General features: G+C 49.5%; 1 protein-coding gene across 9 annotated transcripts in view; it reads left to right on the top strand.

Annotated features, from left to right (window-relative positions):
- Positions 1-20,749, top strand: part of EHMT1 (euchromatic histone lysine methyltransferase 1) — a 147,263-nt gene that overhangs the window by 80,893 nt on the left and 45,621 nt on the right. For 5 of the 9 annotated variants that reach the window (XM_039220783.1, XM_039220790.1, XM_039220784.1 and 2 more), the window contains 6 exons: positions 796-953; positions 1,292-1,480; positions 9,213-9,290; positions 11,032-11,152; positions 14,305-14,436; positions 17,316-17,461. In XM_039220783.1, coding sequence (XP_039076714.1) covers positions 796-953; positions 1,292-1,480; positions 9,213-9,290; positions 11,032-11,152; positions 14,305-14,436; positions 17,316-17,461 — 824 coding nt within the window. The remainder of the gene's footprint in view (positions 1-795; positions 954-1,291; positions 1,481-9,212; positions 9,291-11,031; positions 11,153-14,304; positions 14,437-17,315; positions 17,462-20,749) is intronic. The other 4 variants (XM_039220785.1, XM_039220792.1, XM_039220789.1 and 1 more) reach the window with 3 other exon arrangements.

Consider the following 20,749-nt stretch of genomic DNA (forward strand, 5'->3'; position numbering starts at 1 on the left):
CAACCTGGAGCTGCTTTATTCACAACAGCGTTAGGAGCCCTCAGTCCTCAGGAGTCCCAGCTTGTCTGCAAACCCCAGACCCCCCCCCCCCCCCCCCCCCCCCCCCCCCCCCCCCCCCCCCCCCCCCCCCCCCACCGACATTTGCCCTTTCCTGCCCTGTGCTTCCCTCGACGTCGTGTTCCTATGTGGTTCGCTTCATGTACCTCTTTCCCCTTGGTTGGTGCACTGCTGGGTGAGGTGGAAGGTGCTGGGAAGCGGTTCAGGAGATGACGATGGCCAATGCTGCGTGGCCACACTTACTTCAGAGGTGGACATACCTAGAGACTGTGCCATGTGCTCCTCGTTGTGGGTAAGGAGCAGAGTCTCAGGGAGGCAGACCGAACCCGTCTCCAGTGATAAGCAGCAAGGCCACCACCCCTCCTCAGCCTCCCTGGTGCAGCCGCACTGGTCCTGGAGGTGGGACCAGCCAGAGGCAGGGGACCAGGCAGGGGGCTCTCCAGAGCCCTGCTGCTGAAGGGCGGTGGGTTCTCCCTCGCACTTCTGCCTGCCTGCTATAGGCTCGTCGTGTTTGCCACGCACGGGGCTGAGTGTTTATTGTGAGTAAAATGAATGATCTGTAAAGTCTTAGCAGCTTTCTCTGTGCCACTTGGGACAAGTAAGAAATGCCTGTCACTGTTGGGGCGTGCTGATGATTTTGGTAATCAGAATTTGTGAATGATCACCTACCTTTAAAAAACATTTGAATGGTATTTCTTTTTCCTTTCTTGTCCCCTTTTGACTTTTTTTTTTTTTTAGCTTGCTTGCCTTTTGTTTTAGCAGCTGCAGTATCTCGGAAGAAAAAACGAAGAATGGGAACCTATAGCCTGGTTCCTAAGAAAAAGACCAAAGTATTAAAACAGAGGACGGTGATTGAGATGTTTAAGAGTATAACTCATTCCACTGTGGGCTCCAAGGTAAGGCGCGCCTGGCTGCTTGCACACGTGCTTGGAAACCCACGTCTCTGTCAGGACCTCTCTGGCCACGAGAGCACCGTGTGAGGAGGTTGTTGGTAATTCGATGACCTCGGTCCCTTGTGAAGGAGCCCAGGCTCTGAGGCGCCTTGCTCTGGGGCGCGGCCTCCTGCCCGGTGCTCGCTGCTGCCCGCTTGTCCCTCCCTCCCCTCCTTCTTGGCCCTTCCCCCAGCGGCAGGGTCTCTGCATCCCACCCCGCAGGCGACGCCCTGGCGGGAGTTGGCAGCTTGCTCCTGAGGCCGCGGTTCCGAGTGACAGCTGTGTCCTTGCCCGTGTTCCAGGGCGACAAGGACCTGGGCGCCAGCGCCCTCCACGTGAATGGGGAGAGCTTAGAGCTGGACTCGGAGGAGGACGAGTCGGAGGAGCTGGATGAGGAGGAGGACCAGGGGGCTGAGCAGGCCGCTGCGTTCCCCACGGAGGACAGCAGGACCTCTAAGGGGGGCGTGCCCGAGGCCGACCGCACCCAGAAGGTAGGCCTTCCTCCCCCCCGCGGAGGGGCTTACCGTCCAAGAGGGGCAGTCCGGCCCTCTCGGCCCCAGTCATTTCCCTGCTTCCGCCACCTCCTCCTCCTCCTTTTCTTTTTCTTTAAGTTTATTTGTTTATTTTGAGAGAGATTGGGGGACACGCGCCAGCGTGCATGCGAGTGGGGGAGGGGCAGAGGGCGAGAACCCTGAGCAGGTCCTGTGCTGTCCGGGCCCTGGGATCACGACCTGAGCGGAAATCAAGAGTCGGACGCTCAACTGACCGAGCCACCCTGGCACCTCTTCCCTGTTTTCTTCTGACTTGGGTTTTTGCATTCTATTTCTCTTGAGGTTTTAGATTTATTTTCGTCAGACGAGTCTGTGTCTTCTTGTATAGCATCCTCTGAAGTAAATGTCTGGAGCCTGTTTGGGCTCTAGATGGACAGGAATACACCGATGGTGGACTGTGTGCCAGCGGTGGCTGCTTGTCGCTGGTCTCGGGGTGAACCACCCCAAGTGTTCAGTCCTAGGTGTGCTGCTGGGGCGGGGCCCCTGCAGGGGAGGCGCTGGCACCAGGAGGCCCCTCTCGTCATGGTTGGAGTGAGTGTCCGGGGCTGCCAGCCGGGCCTGGGGAGCGGTTGCGAGCAGTCTGTCAGCACCCGCTGTGCCCCGGTGTGTCGGGACCGCGTCACAGGCAGTTCGTCCGTGTCCACCCGAGGACGTGCTCTGGGAGGTGGCAGCACGCCGGCTCAGTCACCCGGCGCCACGTGCAGGCGGCCCCGGAGCTCAACACCAGGCGGGGCGCGGGGGGGGTTCCAGGGGCAACGGGCGCAGAGCCGGGTAGAATCGTTCCTGAGCAGATGCTGACATCCGGGCCTGCGTTTATGCTCGTAGTTCTCAGGCGGGTGAAGAGGGCGAGGAGGGCCAGGAGGGGTTGAGAATCAGGTGGTCACAGATGGGAGTGATCCTGCTGTTCTGTGTACCCTACTTTTTGGAGAGAACTTGGACCGACTTTATGTAAGATGGGCTGTCGTATCTGATGAGGTTTTTAAAACTCATGGTAGGCAGAGAAGTTCCAGATGAGTTCATTGAAATAATGACCTGTTTGAAATATATAATTTTGCTACTCAGCTTTCTAAACTTTGAGTCAGAGTGCTGTGCTCTGGAGACACGGCCTTTCTGGCACGTGTATAGTATGTCCCTCCAGCTCAGAGTTTTGGGGGTTTCTTTTCTTGTGTCAGAAGCCACGACTACTAGTCTGTCTCTTTATGATTTGGGGGTTCTGTGTTCTAATTACTATAAGCAGTATAAGCAGACCTTTTTTTTTTTTTTGCTTCATACTTCATAGTTTATTAGATGACTTTATGTACATTACTTCCTGTCATTCTCACAACAATCTAGTGATGGTGGTGTTATTATCTCACCTTATAGATGAGGGAAATAAAACTCAGAGAGGTTGAGTAACTTTCCCAAGACCGCACAGCTAGTAAAAGGCAGAGTTCAGACTTGAATACAAATCTAGAAAGTAGAATTTCTACCCACTTTCTTTATGTTCCTTATATTTTTATCCACATGGCATGTTTCATTCCTCCATTTAGAATATAAGAACCTCAAGCACAGGGGGACATGATTCCACATCATTTTAGTCCCTCCCAAACACTTCATGTACACATTAGGTGCTTTCTAAATGCTGCCTGAGTAAAAACCAACATGCTTGAGATGTAGTTGTATCATATTATAAGCAGACCTTTCTTAGTGGTGATTTTGAATGAGTTAATGTAAGGTGACTTATACTTCATTGGTTTCATTCTTTATGTATAAATATTTGACTCATGTACATTTGTTTTGGGATAAAATAGGAGTTAGAAACACTGAAAATGGGTGTATCTTATAAGACATATATTATATCTCAATAAAGCTTTTCAGACAGAATGTGAGGGCAGGGTCCCATAGCTTCCCTCAAAACGGTTATTAGCCCCATGATGTCAGCGCCATTTGACTGATGTTTCTTTCCCTTGCTGATTTAAAACGCCACCTTTATCGAACACTGTATGGCGTGCGTTTCTGGATTCTCTCTTCTAAGATTTTATTTTTAAGTAATCTCTACACCCACATGGGGCTTGGACTCACATCCCCAAGATCAAGAGTCTCACACTTCACTGACTGAGCCAGCCAGGCACCCCCTGGATTCTCTTGTTGATTGAGGTTCTCCTCTTCCGGAGAGAATCCAGACACTGACTAATACTGAATAACTTTACACATTGAACATTGATGGAAAGGAACAAAATTAAATGGATAGTGAGGCAACAAAAAGAATCAAGAAACAGGTGGCAGCAGAATCAAGAGGACAGCCGCCAGGTGGGAACCAAACAAGGCGACAGGGACAGATCAAAACAGATTGGCAGTTGATAATAAACAGTAACGGGGTTTTATGTGAAATGCTCTGGAAAATAAAGAACGATGGGAATGGATGCCAGTTTCTTCTGAGGCCAAACTCACTTTCAGCCCTAAATACAATATTGGTCAGACACAACTGTATATTCATTATTGTGACTGTAGAGAAGGTAGGGCTTCCTGCGAGAAGACATTGATTTATGACAGGAAGCTTGTTGATGAGACTTCCTGGATTAACAGCTTAAGTGAGGAAAACCAGCCTTTTATAAAGTTCGGCTTTATATTTCTTGGATTTAGGGGGATGACTTCATGATTGCCACTGTGACAAGGTACAATCCACTGAGCAGAGTGACTGCATCCGCGTGCCGTCACCTGGCTCACAGGCAGGGGTTGTCCGAGCCTCCCCTGCATGCCCTCCCCGTCGCCACAGCCTGGTCTTTGCCCTTTCTGTGCTTTGTGTCTGTGGGGTCCTGCACACGCTTTTGTATTTTGGAGTGCGGCCTGTTTTACTCAGTATCATGTTTGTGAAGTTTATTTACATTATCCCATTCATTTTTATTGTTACACGCAGTGGATTATAAAGTGGTCTGGGGGGGGGGGGCGCGGATCTCAGACCCTTCCAGAGGGTGCATGGGATCAAAACTATTCTTGTAATAATGCTAAGATGCTACTTACCTTTTTAACCTTTGCTCATCAGAGTTACATTGGGGTTTAAACATTTCCCAGTTTAAATTTGTACAGTAGTGAATGCTAATAGATATAACCTAGATCAAGAAAAGTGCTTTGTCATTCTCAGTAATTTTTAATAGAGCAAAGGGTTCCTGAGACCGGAATGCTCCAGAATTACCACAGTACAGTATTCCTTTGGACCACTGTTCAATTTATGTATCTGTACCACTGTTGTTGGACATTTGGGCTGTTTCCAGTTGGGGCCGTGACAGGTGACATTGCCGTGAGCATTCTTGTGTGTCCCTGGGTGTACCCCTACGCTGGGGTTGCCGTGTCATGGGAGTGGTGGTGGGCACAGCCACCCAGCTCTCCTGCTACCCGTCGCGCTGGCTTGACGGACTTGGTATTGCCCACCCGGAGAGCGTAGTGGTGTTGCGTGATAGTTCTGCTTCGCATCTCCCTGATTTCCCAGAGGCTTGGGTACTTTTTCATATGTTTATCTGCCACGTGGATGCCTTCTTTTGTGAAGTGCCTGTTGAGGACTCAGCCGTTTATCTGGTTAGTTGACCTTTTTAAAAACCATTTTGTAGGAAATGAGCTCCTGTTGTATGTGTTGCCAACATATCTTCTTTCTTTTAAGTTCTTTTTTTTTAAAGTTATTTCTTTGTTTTGAGAGAGAGAGAGAGACTGTGTGAGCAGGGAAGGGGAAGAAAGAGAGGAGAGAGCAAGCATCCCAAGCAGGCTCCATGCTGTCAGTGGGGAGCCCGATGTGGGGCTCAGACTCACGAACCGTGAGATCATGACCTGAGCCAAAGTCAGACTGAGCCGCCCAGGTGCCCTGCCAGTATCTTCTTCCACTGTGGCAGGCTTTTCACTGATCTGATCGTCATTCTTGTCTTGCCGTTTGGGTCAGAAGCCAGTCCCAGGACGTGTTGCGTGGTTACTGTGTGGCACAGTCATTCGGGGCATTGTTTGGGGGAGAGCTGGACCCTTACCTCCTAGCCTGGGACTGTAATGGGGCCTGGTGACCGGAGTTGTGTCCTGTGGGGCCAGGGTCTCCTGCTTGCCACCCACCTGCTGAACCTTTACCCACCCTGTGTGATCTCTTCCTGGCTCAGTCATGTCTCTGCTCCACGTCAGACTTCAGTCGTGCCGGCTGGTACATTTCTTTTTCCAGTTTCCTCAGGTTTTCAGCTTGTGCTTTACTTCTTGCAACCATCACATGTGCAGTTACCAGGCGACTCCTAGATAGTAACCCTTATCCCTTCCTTTATAGTCACTTTACAGGAGTTTCAGAAGAACTGGAATCGACTATGTTGTTATTCCGCCGGTTTCAGTTGGCAGGTTCGTTGGTCAGTCTTTTAAAAATAAAAACTACCCAATGGCACATAAAGATACTTATATTAAATAAACCTGACTAAAGATATCAGAATCCTACTGAAGAAGGTTACTTAGTGGTGAACATTTAAAAATATTTCTAATTAAAGAGAGAGGGATTGCTGCTTTCTCCCCTAACATGAGCACTGCAGTGGCTGGTCATTCTTTCTGTGATGCTGTAAGGTGAGAACTAGAAGGAAACATTAAAATTTAAAAGAACAAGGGAGAAGAGTTTGCCAAGAATATAATCATCTGTATAAAGAATTCAAGAAAATCGTCTGAGGAACCATTATAACTAGTGAGTGGGACTTACATGTAGTCAAGACAAAATGATTCGTTTTCTTGTGTAGTTGCAATAGCCAGTTAGGAAATGGAATGCCAGCAATATCAATAATATCAGTAAGTCCAGGGTGGCGGGGTGGCTCAGTTGATTAAGCGTCCGACTTTGGCTCAGGTCATGATCTCACAGTTCCTAAGATCAAGTCCTGTGTCGGTCTCTGAGCTCAGAGCCCGTAGCCTGCTTCGAATTCTGCATCTCCTTCTCTCTCTGACCCTCCCCCACTTGTGTTTTCTCCCCAACCCCTCAAAAATAAACATTTAAAAAATACCAGTCATTTCTAGGAGTTTTTAAATTTTTTTTAAGGATTTATTTATTTATTTATTATTTTTAAATAGTTTATTGTCAAGTTGGTTTCCATATAACACCCAGTGCTCATCCCTACAAGTGCCCTCCTCCATGCCCATCATCCCCCTTCCCCTCCCCCCCACCCCCATCAGCCCTCGGTTTGTTATCAGCAGTCAAGAGTCTCTCATGGTTTGCTTCCCTCCCTGTCCCCCACTTTTTCCCCTTCTTCTCCCCCATGGTCCTCCGTTAAGTTCCTCCTAATCCACCTATACGTGCAAACATAAGGTATCTGTCCTTCTCTGCCTGACTTATTTCGCTCAGCATAACACCCTCAAGTTCCATCCATGTTGCTACACATGGCCAGAACCCATCTTTCTCGTTGCCATGTAGTATTCCATTGTATAGATAAACCACATCTTGATCCATTCGTCCATTGATGGACACTTAGGCTCTTTCCATGTTTTGGCTATTGTTGAGAGTGCTGCACTGAACATTGCAGTACATGTGCCCCTATGCATCATTACTCTACGAGTATTTTTTAACTTTTCTAAATGGAAAATGTCAAGCTCTGCAAACATACAGATAATTGTGAACAGTTGCCAACACTTGGCCAATCTTGCATGTCCACACACACATGGATTGTCTTGAAAAAGATATTTCCATATGGATCTTTAAAAGAGAAGGACTCTTTGAAAAACAAAACCATAGGATCCTACCTAAAATTTAGCATAAGTTTTCAATATCACCAGGCTACTTAGCAATAAATTTAATAGGAAGTGTCTGTTACCTAGAAGAGAAAAACTGAAGCTTTGCTGAAAGAGGTTGAGAAAGAGACATAGGTTCACAGAAAGACGTATTAATTTCCTGAGAAAAAAACATTGTTTGAGTGAAGACCCTTTACTTGCCTGAGTGAAGACCCATTGTTTGTGAGGGAAGATCTGTTATTTGTCTGAGGGAAGACCTGTTACCTGTCTGAAGGAAGACCCATTGTTTGTCTGAGGAGAGACTCATTGTTTGTCTGAGGGAAGACCCATGGCTTGAGGAGTGATTCATTGTTTGTCTGAAGGAAGACTTGTTACTTGTCTGAGGGAAGACCCCTTGTTCGAGGGAAGAACCAGTATTTGAGGAAAGGCCTGTTACTCGTCTGAGGGAAACCCATTGTTTATGTGAGAGAAGACTCACTACTTGCCTCTGGGAAGACCCTTTACTTATCTGAGGGATAACCTGTTACCCTCTGAGGGAAGACCCATTGTTTGAGAGACGACCCTTTACACGTCTGAGGGAAGACCTCTTGTTTGTACAGGAAAGATCTTTTACTTGTCTAAAGAAGGATCCTTTACTTGTCTAAGGGAAGACCCATTGTTTGAGGGAAGAACCAGTGTTTGTCTCAGGGAAGAACCAGTATTTGAGGGAAGACCTGTTCTTATCTGAAGGAAGACTGTTTCCTTGTCTGAGGGAAGACCTGTTACTTGTTTGTGGGAAACCCATGGTTTGTCTGAGGGAGTCCCTGTTGTTTGTCTAAGGGAATACCCTTTCCTTGTCTGAGGGAAGACCCATGATTTGTTTGAGAGGATACCCTCTCCTCGTCGGGGGGAAGACCTGTTATTCTGAGGGAAGACCTTTTACTTGTCTGAGGAAAACCTGTTACTTGTTGAGGGAAGACCCCTTGTTTGTCTGAGGGAAGACCTGTTATTACTTGTCTCAGGTAAGACCTGTTGTTTGAGGGAAGAAAGACATGTATTCATGTATTACCTGTTCATGTATTACCCGTGTGGATAGAAAAGATAAATACAGCAGAAAAACATTGAGGTACCAGTGTTGTTTTGATACAGAAAGAATTCCAAAACATACTGTAATTAGAAGAAAGTTTCATTCACAAAGTTGTGTTTGGTGCTGTGCCAGCCAGCAGGCAGAAGCATGTTTCCGTGTTCAGGCGAACATGGAAACCTTGACCTGAGCCCATTTGTGTGAAACCTTTGCTGGAAGGAGTGTGAGAAGCAATAGTGTGATGATCCTGGGGGGCTGCCTTGGACCTTGGGTGGGGTTGAGGGTGGGTTTTGCATTCTGTATTATTTTGTGACCTCTGGAAATCTTTTTACTGTGTTTTGTTACTTAAAAAAAGTTTTTTAAACATTTTTATTTTTGAGAGAGAGACACAGAGCACAAGCGGGGGAGGGAGAGGGAGACACAGAATCCGAAGCAGACTCCAGGCTCCGAGCTGTCAGCACAGAGCATGACGCAGGGCTCAAACCCATGAACCGTGAGATCATGACCTGAGCTGAAGTTGGACGCTTAACTGGCTGAGCCACCCAGGCGCCCCTGTTCTGTTACTTTTTAATTGAATTCTGCTCCACATAAAATGCATCAAGTGCGCTAATCTTGGACGTACAGCTCATGGTCGCTTACATGCTGGGGGAGCCGCCTTCTGATCAGTACAGAAATCGTGCGAAAGGACAGCCCGCCCTGGGATGAGGCTCTCGAGTGGGAAGTGGGCACTGGTCACATCACGGACACGCCGTGTGTGTTTGTGTCTCCCCCCAGCCCCCTGCCCGCCTGTGCACATGGATCTCTGGCGCTGACCGCCTGGGTGTCTGGTAACATGTTTTTATGGAGTCCCCTCCACTGAAGGGTCTCATTGGTTGTGTTTTCTTTCTGGCTTGCTGTTTTGCTGACCAGACGGATGGTGAGTCTGAAGAGGAGCAGGAATCAGCCGGCACCGGGGAGGAGGACGAGGATGGAGACGAGTCAGATCTGGTAACCCCAGCCCCGTGCTCTCGTCTCGGGTGTAGTGGCAGAGTAAAGCAGGAAGCTAGCTCTGTAGTCTGGCCGTCTTAGATGGTGTGTGCTTGGAATCGGGGCCCCTGACGGCAGATCTGGTCCCAGACCTTGGCGAGGAGCATGAGAGAGACCGCTGAGCAGAGAGCCAAAGGCGATGGGCTTGGCGCGGGTGCTCATGGGGCTGTCAGGGCCAGGCGGCCGTCTGGGCGGGAGGTCAGGGCTCTGGTGCGAGGGGTGGTGGGATGGGGAGGAGCTGGCAGCGAGGACAGCGGTCATGATTCTGCCCTGTGACCAATGCAAGAGGGAAGGAAGGATCCAAGGTGTCTGAGGTGGAGCTGGCAGGACCTTTTATGGGCTGGGTGTCCCATGGAGGTGAGGGGCCAGAGGGCAGGGGCGCTGGGTCTGTGGGAATAGGGGAGAGCATGAGCCCCAGGGTGGGGGCTGGGAAGCACCCAGCAGGAATGCTTTAGGCAGGGAAAGAGTTGATGTGAGACTGCGGAGGGTCACAGGAGCTGAGAAATCCTCTCAAGAGGGAGACAGTGGGCCACCGACGTCAGCGTGTCTCAGGAAGAGGACCTGGGAGGCATCATTGGGTTTGGTGATAAGCCTTCGTTTCTCTGGAATGGCGAGTTGAAAGCGACAGCAACCTTGGGGGTAGTGCTTGCAGAAGTTGGGTCTGAAGTTTGGCAGTAAGGGGGACAGGGGTGAGGCAGAGGGGATGGAGCGCAGGCTGCATCGGGCTGCTTGTGGTGGGGCAGAGGGGTCCTGTGCGCGCTGGCCCACCACAGTCAGAGCTGGGCATCGGGCACCAGGTGGTCAGAAGGGCCCGCATGCTCCTCTGTCTTTGGAACAGCCTCTCAGCTCCTCTGTGTGTCCATAGTGAGCAGGGATGCGAGGTCCTCACTCTAGACTGGTGAGAGGTGGCAGTTCTGCTGTGGGTTTGTGTGTGGTTCGGGGTCGTTAGATGCCCATTCTGCATCCAGACTTTAGAAATAGTCATAAAAATCTAAAAATGTTATAAGTTAATTATAATTTCTTTCTTTGTGTTCCATGTAGATAATTAACATGGACATAGATTCTGAAGCAAATAGAGGCCTTGAGTGTTTCTAGTCTCACGAGCAGAATGAATGGATGCTTAAGTTAAAAGTGAATTTGCTCACTGGGAGCTTATTTATTTAGTTCCTGAGTAGAACCTCCTCATTCTTTTTTGTGCCAAATTCAAGCAAGATTTATAAATTCCATTTAAATGTTCTTGGCCTTCCTCTTCCTTCCCTAACCCTTCCCTTCCCTTCCCTTCCCTTCCCTTCCCTTCCCTTCCCTTCCCTTCCCTTCCCTTCCCTTCCCTTCCCTTCCCTACCCTTCCCTAACCCTTCCCTATCCCTTCCCTTCCCTTCCCTAACCCTTCCCTTCCCTTCCCTTCCCTTCTCTTCCCTAACCCTAACCCTAACCCTAACCCAACCCTTCCCTTCCCTAACCCTTCCCTAACCCAACCCTTCCCTAACCCAACCCTTCCCTAACCCAACCCTTCCCTAACCCTTCCCTAACCCTTCCCTAACCCTTCCCTTCCCTTCCCTTCCCTTCCCTTCCCTTCCCTTCCCTTCCCTTCCCTTCCCTTCCCAGGTATTCTAGTTTGCAAGAAAACACAACTTTTAGTACCTTTTACTTTCAGAAGTTCCCATGCTTTGCTTTTTTCTATTCCTGCCCCTTTGGTTCTCAGAGTTCTGAATCCAGTATCAAGAAGAAGTTTCTCAAGAGGAAAGGGAAGCCTGACAGCCCCTGGATCAAACCCACTAGGAAACGGAGGCGGAGAAATAAAAAGAAGCAAAGCGGTATCCTAGGTAAACGTGCTGTTGCGTTCTTGGACTCCGTGGGTGGCGGTGGGGCCACGGGAGGCTGGCCTGGGGTGGGGGTGGGGGTTCTATATAGGATTTCATTAGAAAAAGGGCTCTACTGTTTTAAGGGGTGGAAACGTCTGAACTTTGTTAGAGACCCTCAGGTGATCCTCAGGTGGCTTCCTTCTGGCAAAACTCCCTCAATGCTGACTTCGTGGTTGAATGTTGAGCTAATGGGGATTATTCATCTCCTTCCCCGTGAGCCCAGCAATCTGTGGCTTGTGAACATCATGTGGTTACTGTGTCTACCCTCAGTGTCAGGTGCGGGCAGCGTCAGCCCGGGTCCACACAGTGGCTTTTGGCCTTTTGGTCAGATTCCCCTGTTCTGGAAGTAATTTTGTTAAAGAGGATGCAGGGAAAGAAATGACCCTGAAATCCAGAAGGTGCACAGGCCTACTGGGCCAGGGGTCACTTCTTACAGCTTTGTTGCTGAAGGTTTGTTGCTTGTGATCTAGTGTATGTAATTCACGTTCAAGGTGGTGACCTTTTACGCACGTGTATGACCCTGAGACCTCCAGTACAGACCCTGTAGTGAATGCCCTGCTGCCACTTGGTGGCCTGTCTCTCTTCCCAGCCAGCCCTTCCCATCCCTAGGCTCCTCTCCTCCATGCTGTGTGTGCAGATTGGTTAGCATGGCCTAGGGCCCCGCTGGAGTGTACCACGGGGTAGGCACCTTTCCCCAGTGGCTTTTTGTCATGTAATCTTTTGAGTCCTCTGCATTGTAGTACCAGAGGACAGGTGGCCGTGGCATGGCTGTCCCTGGGTTTATCCTTCGCCTGTTGATGGACATTTGGGCTCTTTCCAGTTTTTGCTTCTTCCAAATAGAAGTGCTACAGATATTTGTATATGATCTTCATTGAACAGATGCCTTCGTTTATCTTGGGTAAATATTTAGGAGTGGAATGCCTGAGTTATGTGCTGTGTGTCTGATTTTTTAGGTAAGTGCCAGACGGTTTTCAGTGAGAAACCTGAGCACTGCCCTCTTTTACGTTCCCACAGCAGCACGCGAGCGCCGCCTCTCCGCGCCCTTGCCTCGCTTCTCGTGGCTGTTGGGCCTCTTTGGGCCCCATGCTGCTGGGGCGCCGCAGGCCTCCCTGCGCCTTCACTTTGTATTTAGCAAGTGAGTAGTGAGGTGGCACACCATGGCCCTGTGTATCTTCCTTTGTCAGGGTTTCTCTCCTCTGCTCATTTAAAAATCAGATTGTTTACCTCGTTGACTTGCAAGAGTCCTCTCAGTATTCAGATACAGATCTTTTGTTAGGTACATGTTTTGCAAATACATACACCTAGTAAAAGTTTAAAAATTTCTGCTGAAGTCTAATTTATGAATTATTTTCTTTTAAAATTCATGCTTTTTGGGATCTCTGAAATCTTTCACTAAGGCAGATCACAAAGATTTTGTTCTTTATTTTCTTCTTGAAGTTTTGAGTTATTGCTGTGGGTGGTGTGCAGCAGGGCCATGCTCCTTTTGTGTGTGGGTGCCCCGTTGTCCCTGCATCATTGCTTAAATTGACATCTTTCTCTGTGTCGCCCTTTGAACCTTTGTCAATAGTCGTCATAGAGCCGGTTTCATTTGCTTGCTTATCTTTACAACACCACCGAGAGCCAAGGAGCTTGTGCTGTTCGTCTCTAGCCCCCAGTACATGAGTTGGTTTGCTAAGTGGGTGTCGGGGAGGCAGAGCCATCTCCAAAAGCACAGAGGATTGCTGTGTGTTGCACCCGCGAGCCTCCCATGAGCTCCATCTCCTTCACTCATGTTTCCTTTTCTCTTCGCTGCCAGTGACCAGCCCATGTGGCTTTTATGCAGGCTGAGAAAAGCGTTGCTAGATCCAAGACTTGGATATGACGTGTAAGATGCACGCTTCACTGTTTACAGACACAGGAGTTTGAGTCGTACTCTTTTCTACAAAGTGTTTAGGATTGCCCAGACTGCTCACGTGCTTCAGATTTGTGGTGGTGATTCTCACCGTGGTTGGCATCTTCCTGTCTATCCATGAGCCAAGGTGCAGAGTGTGGCACGCATTCAAAGGCCTTGGATGCCACACTGCTGAGTTACGGCTCACTTGCTTGTGATCACAGACATATCATCGGCTACTAATGTTCAGAAGCTTGGTGTGAAATATGGGCACCTTCCCTTTGCTGGCATTCGATATTACCCTGTGTAGGTGTGTGCTGTCCACAGGCCTCCTCGGGGAAGTCTGCTTACAATGCCAAGGACCCACGTGGGCTCTCTGGGGGTGTGTGGACAAGCTGGTTCCAGAGCACAGGAAGCCCGAGTCTAGTTAGCCACCGTTTCACAGGCTCCTCAGTTGCATTCAGATTGTGTCGCCCTGTGGTATGTGATACCCTTCATAGACCACCAGGCCTGACAGGTGGAAGTGTCCCTGTAGTCCCGCATCCTTTCCCTGTGAATCCAGAATTCAGATGTCTGTGGGCTTGGGCAGGTTTTCCCGGAACGTTGCACACGGCATGGGGTGGCTTTGCAGCTACCTTTCATCAGCTGGTCTTTCACACCTGCAATCAGATTTTTGTGTTTTATTTTTAAAGCTTTTTTTTTTTTTTTTTTTTAATTTTTATCTTAGAGAGCAAGCAGTGGAGGGGCAGAGGGAGACAGAGAGAATCCCAAGCAGGCTCCATGCTCAGCTCAGAGCCTGGCACGGGGCTCGATCCCACAACCCTGGGGTCATGACCTGAGCCAAAATCAAGAGTTGGAAGCTCAACCGACTGAGCCACCCAGGCAGCCTTGTTTTATTATTAAAGTAGTATTTATAGAACATTTATTTACTATGTTTTTATCTGTTTCCTTGATTATTTGATCAGCTTTTACCTAACTGATGTAGTTCCGGAGAAAGATGTTTTTACATGTTAGTTCCTTGTTTTTCTTGATACAGCTCCCCCTCCTCCCATGAACCGTCTGTGGACAAGGGGGAGTTAGCAGAAGGATGCACAGGAAAGAAAATGAGAGTGAGGCCGCAGTGGCCTGGACAGTGGTGGGGTTTGGGTTTGTTGTTTTGAATGGGTTAATTAGCATTCTCCCTGGTCTCTGCTGGAGAGGCCTGGCCCCCGTGCAGCGTTTCACTGGTCCCTTTTGAACGCAGGTTCTGAAGCGTATACGTCATCTTCAGGAAGCACGGAGCAGACAGCACCAGGAGACAGCACGGGATACATGGAAGTCTCTCTGGACTCCCTGGATCTCCGTGTCAAGGGGACACTGCCCTCACAAGCAGAAGGTGCTGTTTGCTGGGGTGTTGGCCTTGTATTAACGTGATGCCCCCTGGTGGGTAGTAATGGAACGTTAGATTAATTGCATCCCTAAAAGGTGGCTGAGTGGACCCTCAGGGGCGTGTTTACCCGTCACCTACAGCACTGGCGTGAAACACTTCACGAGAGCAGGCTCTTAGGTGGTCCTGGCTTGCATTTCCCTCTGTCAGCCAGACACGTTGTCACGTAGAGTTCCTGATGGAAAAGTGTCCTCCTTCCCTGCTGACTCAGGAAATACACAGGTGCTAAAACTCTGAATAGCGTGGCTTTGTCATCATCTGGCTCCAGTTGTGATTGGCGCTCAGGTCTGTTCTGTCCTGAAACAAAGGGCACACCCAGTGCTGGTTTGGGCTGTGAGGGTGCGGGCGCAGCCATGGCCCCCTGCCGCCCTGGAGCTCTCTCGCCCGCTGGCCCCAGTTGTGCAGGGCTTTGCCTCCACCGCTGTTTCCTCTTCTTGAACCGTTTCAGAATCTTTCCTCAGTGAAAAGTAACTAATTGCTATTTTGGAAAATCTCTTTACAATGTAAAATCCCCAATTATTTACATCCCACATGGACCATGAAGCTGTGGGTCATGTGCTGTTAACGGGTTTAACCTGCCAGTCTTCTGAGGACACATAACTAGCTTTTTAGAGGAATTTTGATCACCTTTTTAGTGTGGGAAATCATACCTTTAGCTGAAGACACAAGTTGTAGACTTGTCCTTCAGAGAAACCATTTTTCTTCTTCTTGCACCAAATGGAGCAGAAAGTATCTCCGTAACATCGTAAAGTTGTTGGCAGAGTCACCTCGTGCTTTCTTTCCACATGAATCATTTTTCTAAACGTGATTTTAAGTTTGTCTCAGGAATTTAGATTTGGATGTAAGATGGAAATAGTATTTCCTTTAATCAGACTGCCCTGCTGCTGTGCCCCAGTGGGGAGGCATGTGAGAAGCACAGTGGAAATTCCTGTCGCTCACTCGTGTGGCGACCTGGGCTCGTCCTGGCTTGTTAGCTGAGCAGCGGGAGGTTGTGTGTTTAATGCTTCTGTTCTGTTTCTGATGAAAGTAAGGGCCAGACTGGTGCGGGCCAAGCTGGAGAAGTAGGAGGAGAAAGCAGAGGGTTCCTGAGTTTCTGTGACATTTTCTAAGTTGACTTCCTAATCTTGACAGGATTGGCAACTGCTCACTAATTAGTCAGTGCGGGGTCAAAAGTCATACTTCCGATTGAGAGAATCGGCATATGGAAGACACAAGTTACATTTGTGTGTGTACATTTATTTTAGTGCCTGGGGTTGGGGGGCCTACTTCTGTGACAGGTGCAGAGGGAGGGCAGGCGGTGGTTCAGGGTCGTGAATCCTGACGGCCCCAGGCTTGAGCCTGGAGAAGGTTTACCATCAGAATTCCCTGCCTGCACGTCCTTCTTGGCATCTTTGCTGCCAGGTCGGACGAGTTGAGGTTGAGTGACGTCGTGGTGCCGGCAGGCCATGGGAGGGGAAGCCAGAAGTGGGTGCCGTGGAGATTTTGGGGGGAGCCAGAGCTCAGTGGGAGTGGGTACTCGGGTGGGGTTCTCTTGAGCCATTCACCTGATGGATGCCCCTGGCAGCTCCCGCTGCTGGAGACAGGAGCACATCCCACATTCAGGAGGCGTCTGAACCACTGCTGCCTTGTCCCTGAGTGTGGGAAACCAACTCCGAAGGCCCGGTCCTCACCCCTGCCCTCACCCTTCTCGGCCATGCTGGCTGGGCCCCCGCACCACCTCTGTCTTCCTCATTGTAAAATCTAGTTGCCAAGCAGTCTTCGCCAGGGCTCTCCCAGTTTTAAACTTGTAGTGAATCCAGTGTTAGTTCTCGCTCACCATTTCCCTGTGTCCTCTCCTCACGAAGGACAGGTGTCACTGTCTTGGGGTGTAGGTGACCCAGAGACTCGTCAGTGTAACTGCCGCCAGTGGTGGAGGACCTGCGTCCTCGCTCTCCTGGCAAGGACCGGCCTTGGATTACACACGAGCGGAGCGGTGGGCAGTGAGGGCGTGTCCTCCAGCCCCACGCGGGCCCGCGCTGAGCTGCGGTGGTACGAGGCCAGTATTCTTTGCCTGTCTCACGAGAAGAGAGCTCAGAATGTGTCTTTCTGTGGAAGCAGCCGGACCCTGTAGCCGGGCCGGATTGAGGGGTCTTCCCGCACCCCACCCCTCGAGGCCGGCCTGACTCCGGCCGTGCTCAGGTGTGGGCTACAGGCCCCTCTCCTCCCCAGCACTGCTCGTCTAGCGTCTTCACCCTGAGGTGGGGACGAGGAGGAGGTGAGGAGTGCCGTCCTCACGAACACCCTCCCTGTGGGCCTGGCTTCCTTCAGCTCTTCTCTCCTCAGTCCACTGAATGTCCTACATGGAAAAGAAACCCTTCCAAATGGAATTTAATGTTTGTTTCTGTGGCTGCAATTCTAAAACCAGGGGAGGAAAACAAGGTCTCAACATGTATTGTATGCTTTTTTTGTGTGAAAACCAAAGATTTAGCAGTAGCTGATGAAGGTATAGTCTTTCTCTGAACTTAGGTCCTGGCTCCCGAGAACATGGATTAGCAAGGGATTCTTAGGGGCCTGCCAGGTGCTGTGCTGGCGGGAGAGGTTCCCGCCTTTTCCCACCAGCAGCAGGCCCTCCACCTGTAGGTGGGCCTTCCTGCTGTGGGGTGCTGCATGTGCTGGCAAAGTAATTGGCATTGTTTTATTTCCTTGCACATGAGGTGTGCAAGACTGTATAATTGGTCACTTTCTAGACCGCATCTTGAAGTGGGGACTTTGTACCACTGAATATAGCAGACGCCAGTCTGGGCATGCACTGTGCTGTTAGTGACACTCCTGCGTCTCTGTGACTTTAGGGCTAGCCAATGGTCCTGACGTGGTGGAGACGGATGGCCTTCAGGAAGTGCCCCTCTGCAGCTGCCGGATGGAAACCCCGAAGAGCCGAGAGATCACCACTCTGGCCAACAATCAGTGCATGGCTACGGAAAGTGTGGACCATGAAGTAAGCAAGCTCACTTTTGCAGCAGTCATGGGACTAAGGCAGGACCCCGGAAGCATGGTGGAATTGGCGGTCTCGTAGGCCTGCTGTACCTCTGCAGCTTCTGGCTGGGCTCTTGGGCACAGAAGAGGGTCCCTCATCTAATCTATAAGGCTGTTTGGCACCCCAGAAACACAGTCTATACTCGATGGACAGAACAAATACCTATATGGTCTTTGTTGTTGAGTGCTGGTATCCTGATGGGCCCGGGGGTTTGACTGTATTTCTCCTTCCCTCTCCTTTCCTTTAGCATCTTAGGGACTCATGCATGGTCTTTTCTGAATTCAGTGTGTTGTAAAGTAAAGCAGAGATCCATAAAATAATACAAGACAGATGTTTGGCCCGATGAGTGTGTTCAGGGCAAACATGCTGGTAGCTTGCCACCAAGGTTCGGGATCGACCCTGGGCCTGAGTGACCCCCAGTCTGCCAATCCACAGTGCTCGCCTTCCCTGCGTGTGCGGAGTAGGCTCATTCTGCCCTTAAGAACTTGGAGACGTTGTTGGCCTTTTGTCTTTTAATTTTCTATAATCTCCCTTCTTTTCTTTTCTCCTCTCCTCCCCTCCCCTCTCCTCCTCCCCTTTCCCCTCTCCTCTCCTCTCCCCTTTCCTTTCCCCTCCCATCCATCCCGTCCCCTCCCCCATCCGTGGAACAACCTGGGCCACATGGCTGCCTCAACTAGACTCTGTGCCTCATGCTCACAGTGCAGTCCACTGGCCCTCTGTCCTCCCTGCTCACCTGCAACTTGCTGCAGGGACAGACCAGACCAGGACAAGACGGGCAGCGTACCTGGTTGTCTCTTTCTGATGGTGGCAGCTGCTTACTCTTGATGTCGGTATTTATTAACTCCTCCTAGGTTTCAGCATGGCTGTGGTCTTTCACATATTGTTGTGTAGAGGGGCCTGTCTTCCCATTTGTTCTGTCCCGCAGCGGACATCTAGAGGATCGTATACAAGAGATCGTATACACAGGGTCTGTGAGAGCCCGTCTCTGTTTCTCTCCATCCTTCACATCATGAATTTAGTCTCGGTCATCTGAGGTTGACCAGTTCTTTCTTTTATAATGTTAATGAATTTATGTATTTAAACACCTTTGATGGGTTTTAATTCTCTGTGTTGTAATTATTCTTGAAGCTCAGATTGCCCCATCTTTGGCATGGGTGTGTGGGAACTCTTCGTGCTGAACTCTCGTGGAGTTGGAAGGTTAAGACTATTTTCATAATGACACTAAAAAGTTGTGTGTCTTTTCACTGATCTTTTTCACAAAGTATATGCTGGCATTTTATACATTGAGAATCTGTTTCACTCCTGGAATTCGTAATTTCCTTAGTGTTACAGGGTCATTCAAAGTACAAGATGGTGGAGTTTAATGGGACAGTACTGAAACCTTGCGGACAGTGGTCTGAGAGTTCATGTAGCAGCAAAGCGTTTACGGAACTTCCCTTGGAGAGTTTGGTGTGGCCGCTCTAAGTGCAGAAGTGGATGGAGAGTCTGGCTCTCTTATTAAGCCAGGTATTCAAAGAGTTTTACAAGACAATATAGAACACGCTGCTCTTCTCACTAAAATGGTCTTTATGTTAATGTGATAGGTTTATTGCTATTCTTAAATAAGTTAAAATTTAAAATTATTCTTAAATATCTCCAGTGGTAAAATGTCAGGAGATACACCGCACCTGGACAAAAGGTCTTTGGGACCCTTGTTTGTTTTTTAATATTTTTATAAATGTTTATTTATTTTTGAGAGAGAATGCGATCAGGGGAGGGGCAAAGAGAGAGGGAGACACAGAATATGAAGCAGCTCCAGGCTCTGAACTGTCAGCACAGAGCCTGACGTGGGGCTTGAACCTGCGAACTGTGAGATCATGACCTGAGCTAAAGTCGGACGCTTAACCGACTGAGCCACCCAGGGACCCTTAATAGTTTTTCATAATGCACAAAGAATCCTGAAACCAAAGATTATGAGAAGCACTGGCCTTATCTCCCTCACCCTATTGTTTGTGACCTGTTCCCTGGTGCCCCTGTGCCCTGGGCAGGCAGGAGACCTGGTGGCCGGCTTTGTGAGTTCCTGGAGGCTGTGGCGTACTGGCCCCAGGTCTCAGGCCGCCCTCCCCAGTCCTCCCTGCTTCCCAGTGAGGGCCTGTTGGTATTTTGGTGTCCCCGTCCTTGGGTCCCTGAGACTCTGCCTTGGTCTTCCTTCTCTTCCTGCCCCAACACCAGCGTCACACATGTCTTATCGCTAAACGGGGTTGTGGCTGCTTCCAGACGCTTGCGTCTTGCAGCTGTGGTAGCTTGCTTTTGTTGTAAATATGTCTGTGGCTTGTGGCTTTGCGGTCTGTTGCTCAGTTTTATGTGGGATTCCAGGAAATTCTTAGGCCACTGCTGTTTTCCCCAAAATTGTTTTTGTCTGGGCGGCCTGCCTGTCTTGTAGTTAGCTGTTAGCAGTCCTCCCAAAACAGGCTCCTTTGTCTTTTTGTTTTACTTGTCGGGCAGCTTTATTGAGGCACACTTCACATGGTGAAAGTCAGTCCCCTTTTTGTGTGTGTTTCTGAGTGGTGGCAGATGCATGCATCCTGTGGGCCACTGCCGCTGTCAGGAACCCGGTCTTCGTCTGTCGGTTCTGCTCCCGAGGGGCAAGTGTCGGACTCTTCAGCCACAGTTGTGGGTTTCCCCTTCTGGACCCACTGGTGTGGCCTGTTGTGTGTTGAAGCCCTGTTCTGCGTGCGCACGCCTCCTTCGGCGGTGCCCTCTGCAGCCCGGTGGAAGCACATCTGCGAGACCTCGCTTGCCTGGTACTGACATAACCACCCTGGCCTTCCTTTGACCCATGTTTGCAGGGCACATGCTTTCCTGTCCTTTCACTTTTCACCTGTCTTTGTCTTTAAAGTTAAAGGAGATTTCTTTAGGCAGTGTGTCGTTGGGTTTTACTCTTGTATACGTATCTGATGGTCTTTGCTCTTATTTATTTATTTGTGTCTTTGTTTCTTTCTTTATTTATTTAGAGAATCACAAGCAGGCTCTGTGCTGTCAGCTCAGAGCCCAGCACGGGGCTTGAACGCAAGAACTGCGAGATTGTGACCTGAGCCGGAGTCAGACACTTAACTGACTGAGCCCCCCAGGCGCCCCTGACATCTTAATGGTGTTAAGATTTATGCCATCCGCTACTCATTTTTCTCTATTTTCTGCCTTTTGGATTGAAATTTGTTATGATTCCAGTTTATCCCACCATTGGCTTTGTGATGTTTGCAGTGAATGCCC

The sequence above is a fragment of the Hyaena hyaena genome, unplaced genomic scaffold, assembly GCF_003009895.1.
Source record: "Hyaena hyaena isolate Hyena2069 unplaced genomic scaffold, ASM300989v1 scaffold_911, whole genome shotgun sequence".
In the NCBI taxonomy this organism is placed as follows: domain Eukaryota; kingdom Metazoa; phylum Chordata; class Mammalia; order Carnivora; family Hyaenidae; genus Hyaena; species Hyaena hyaena.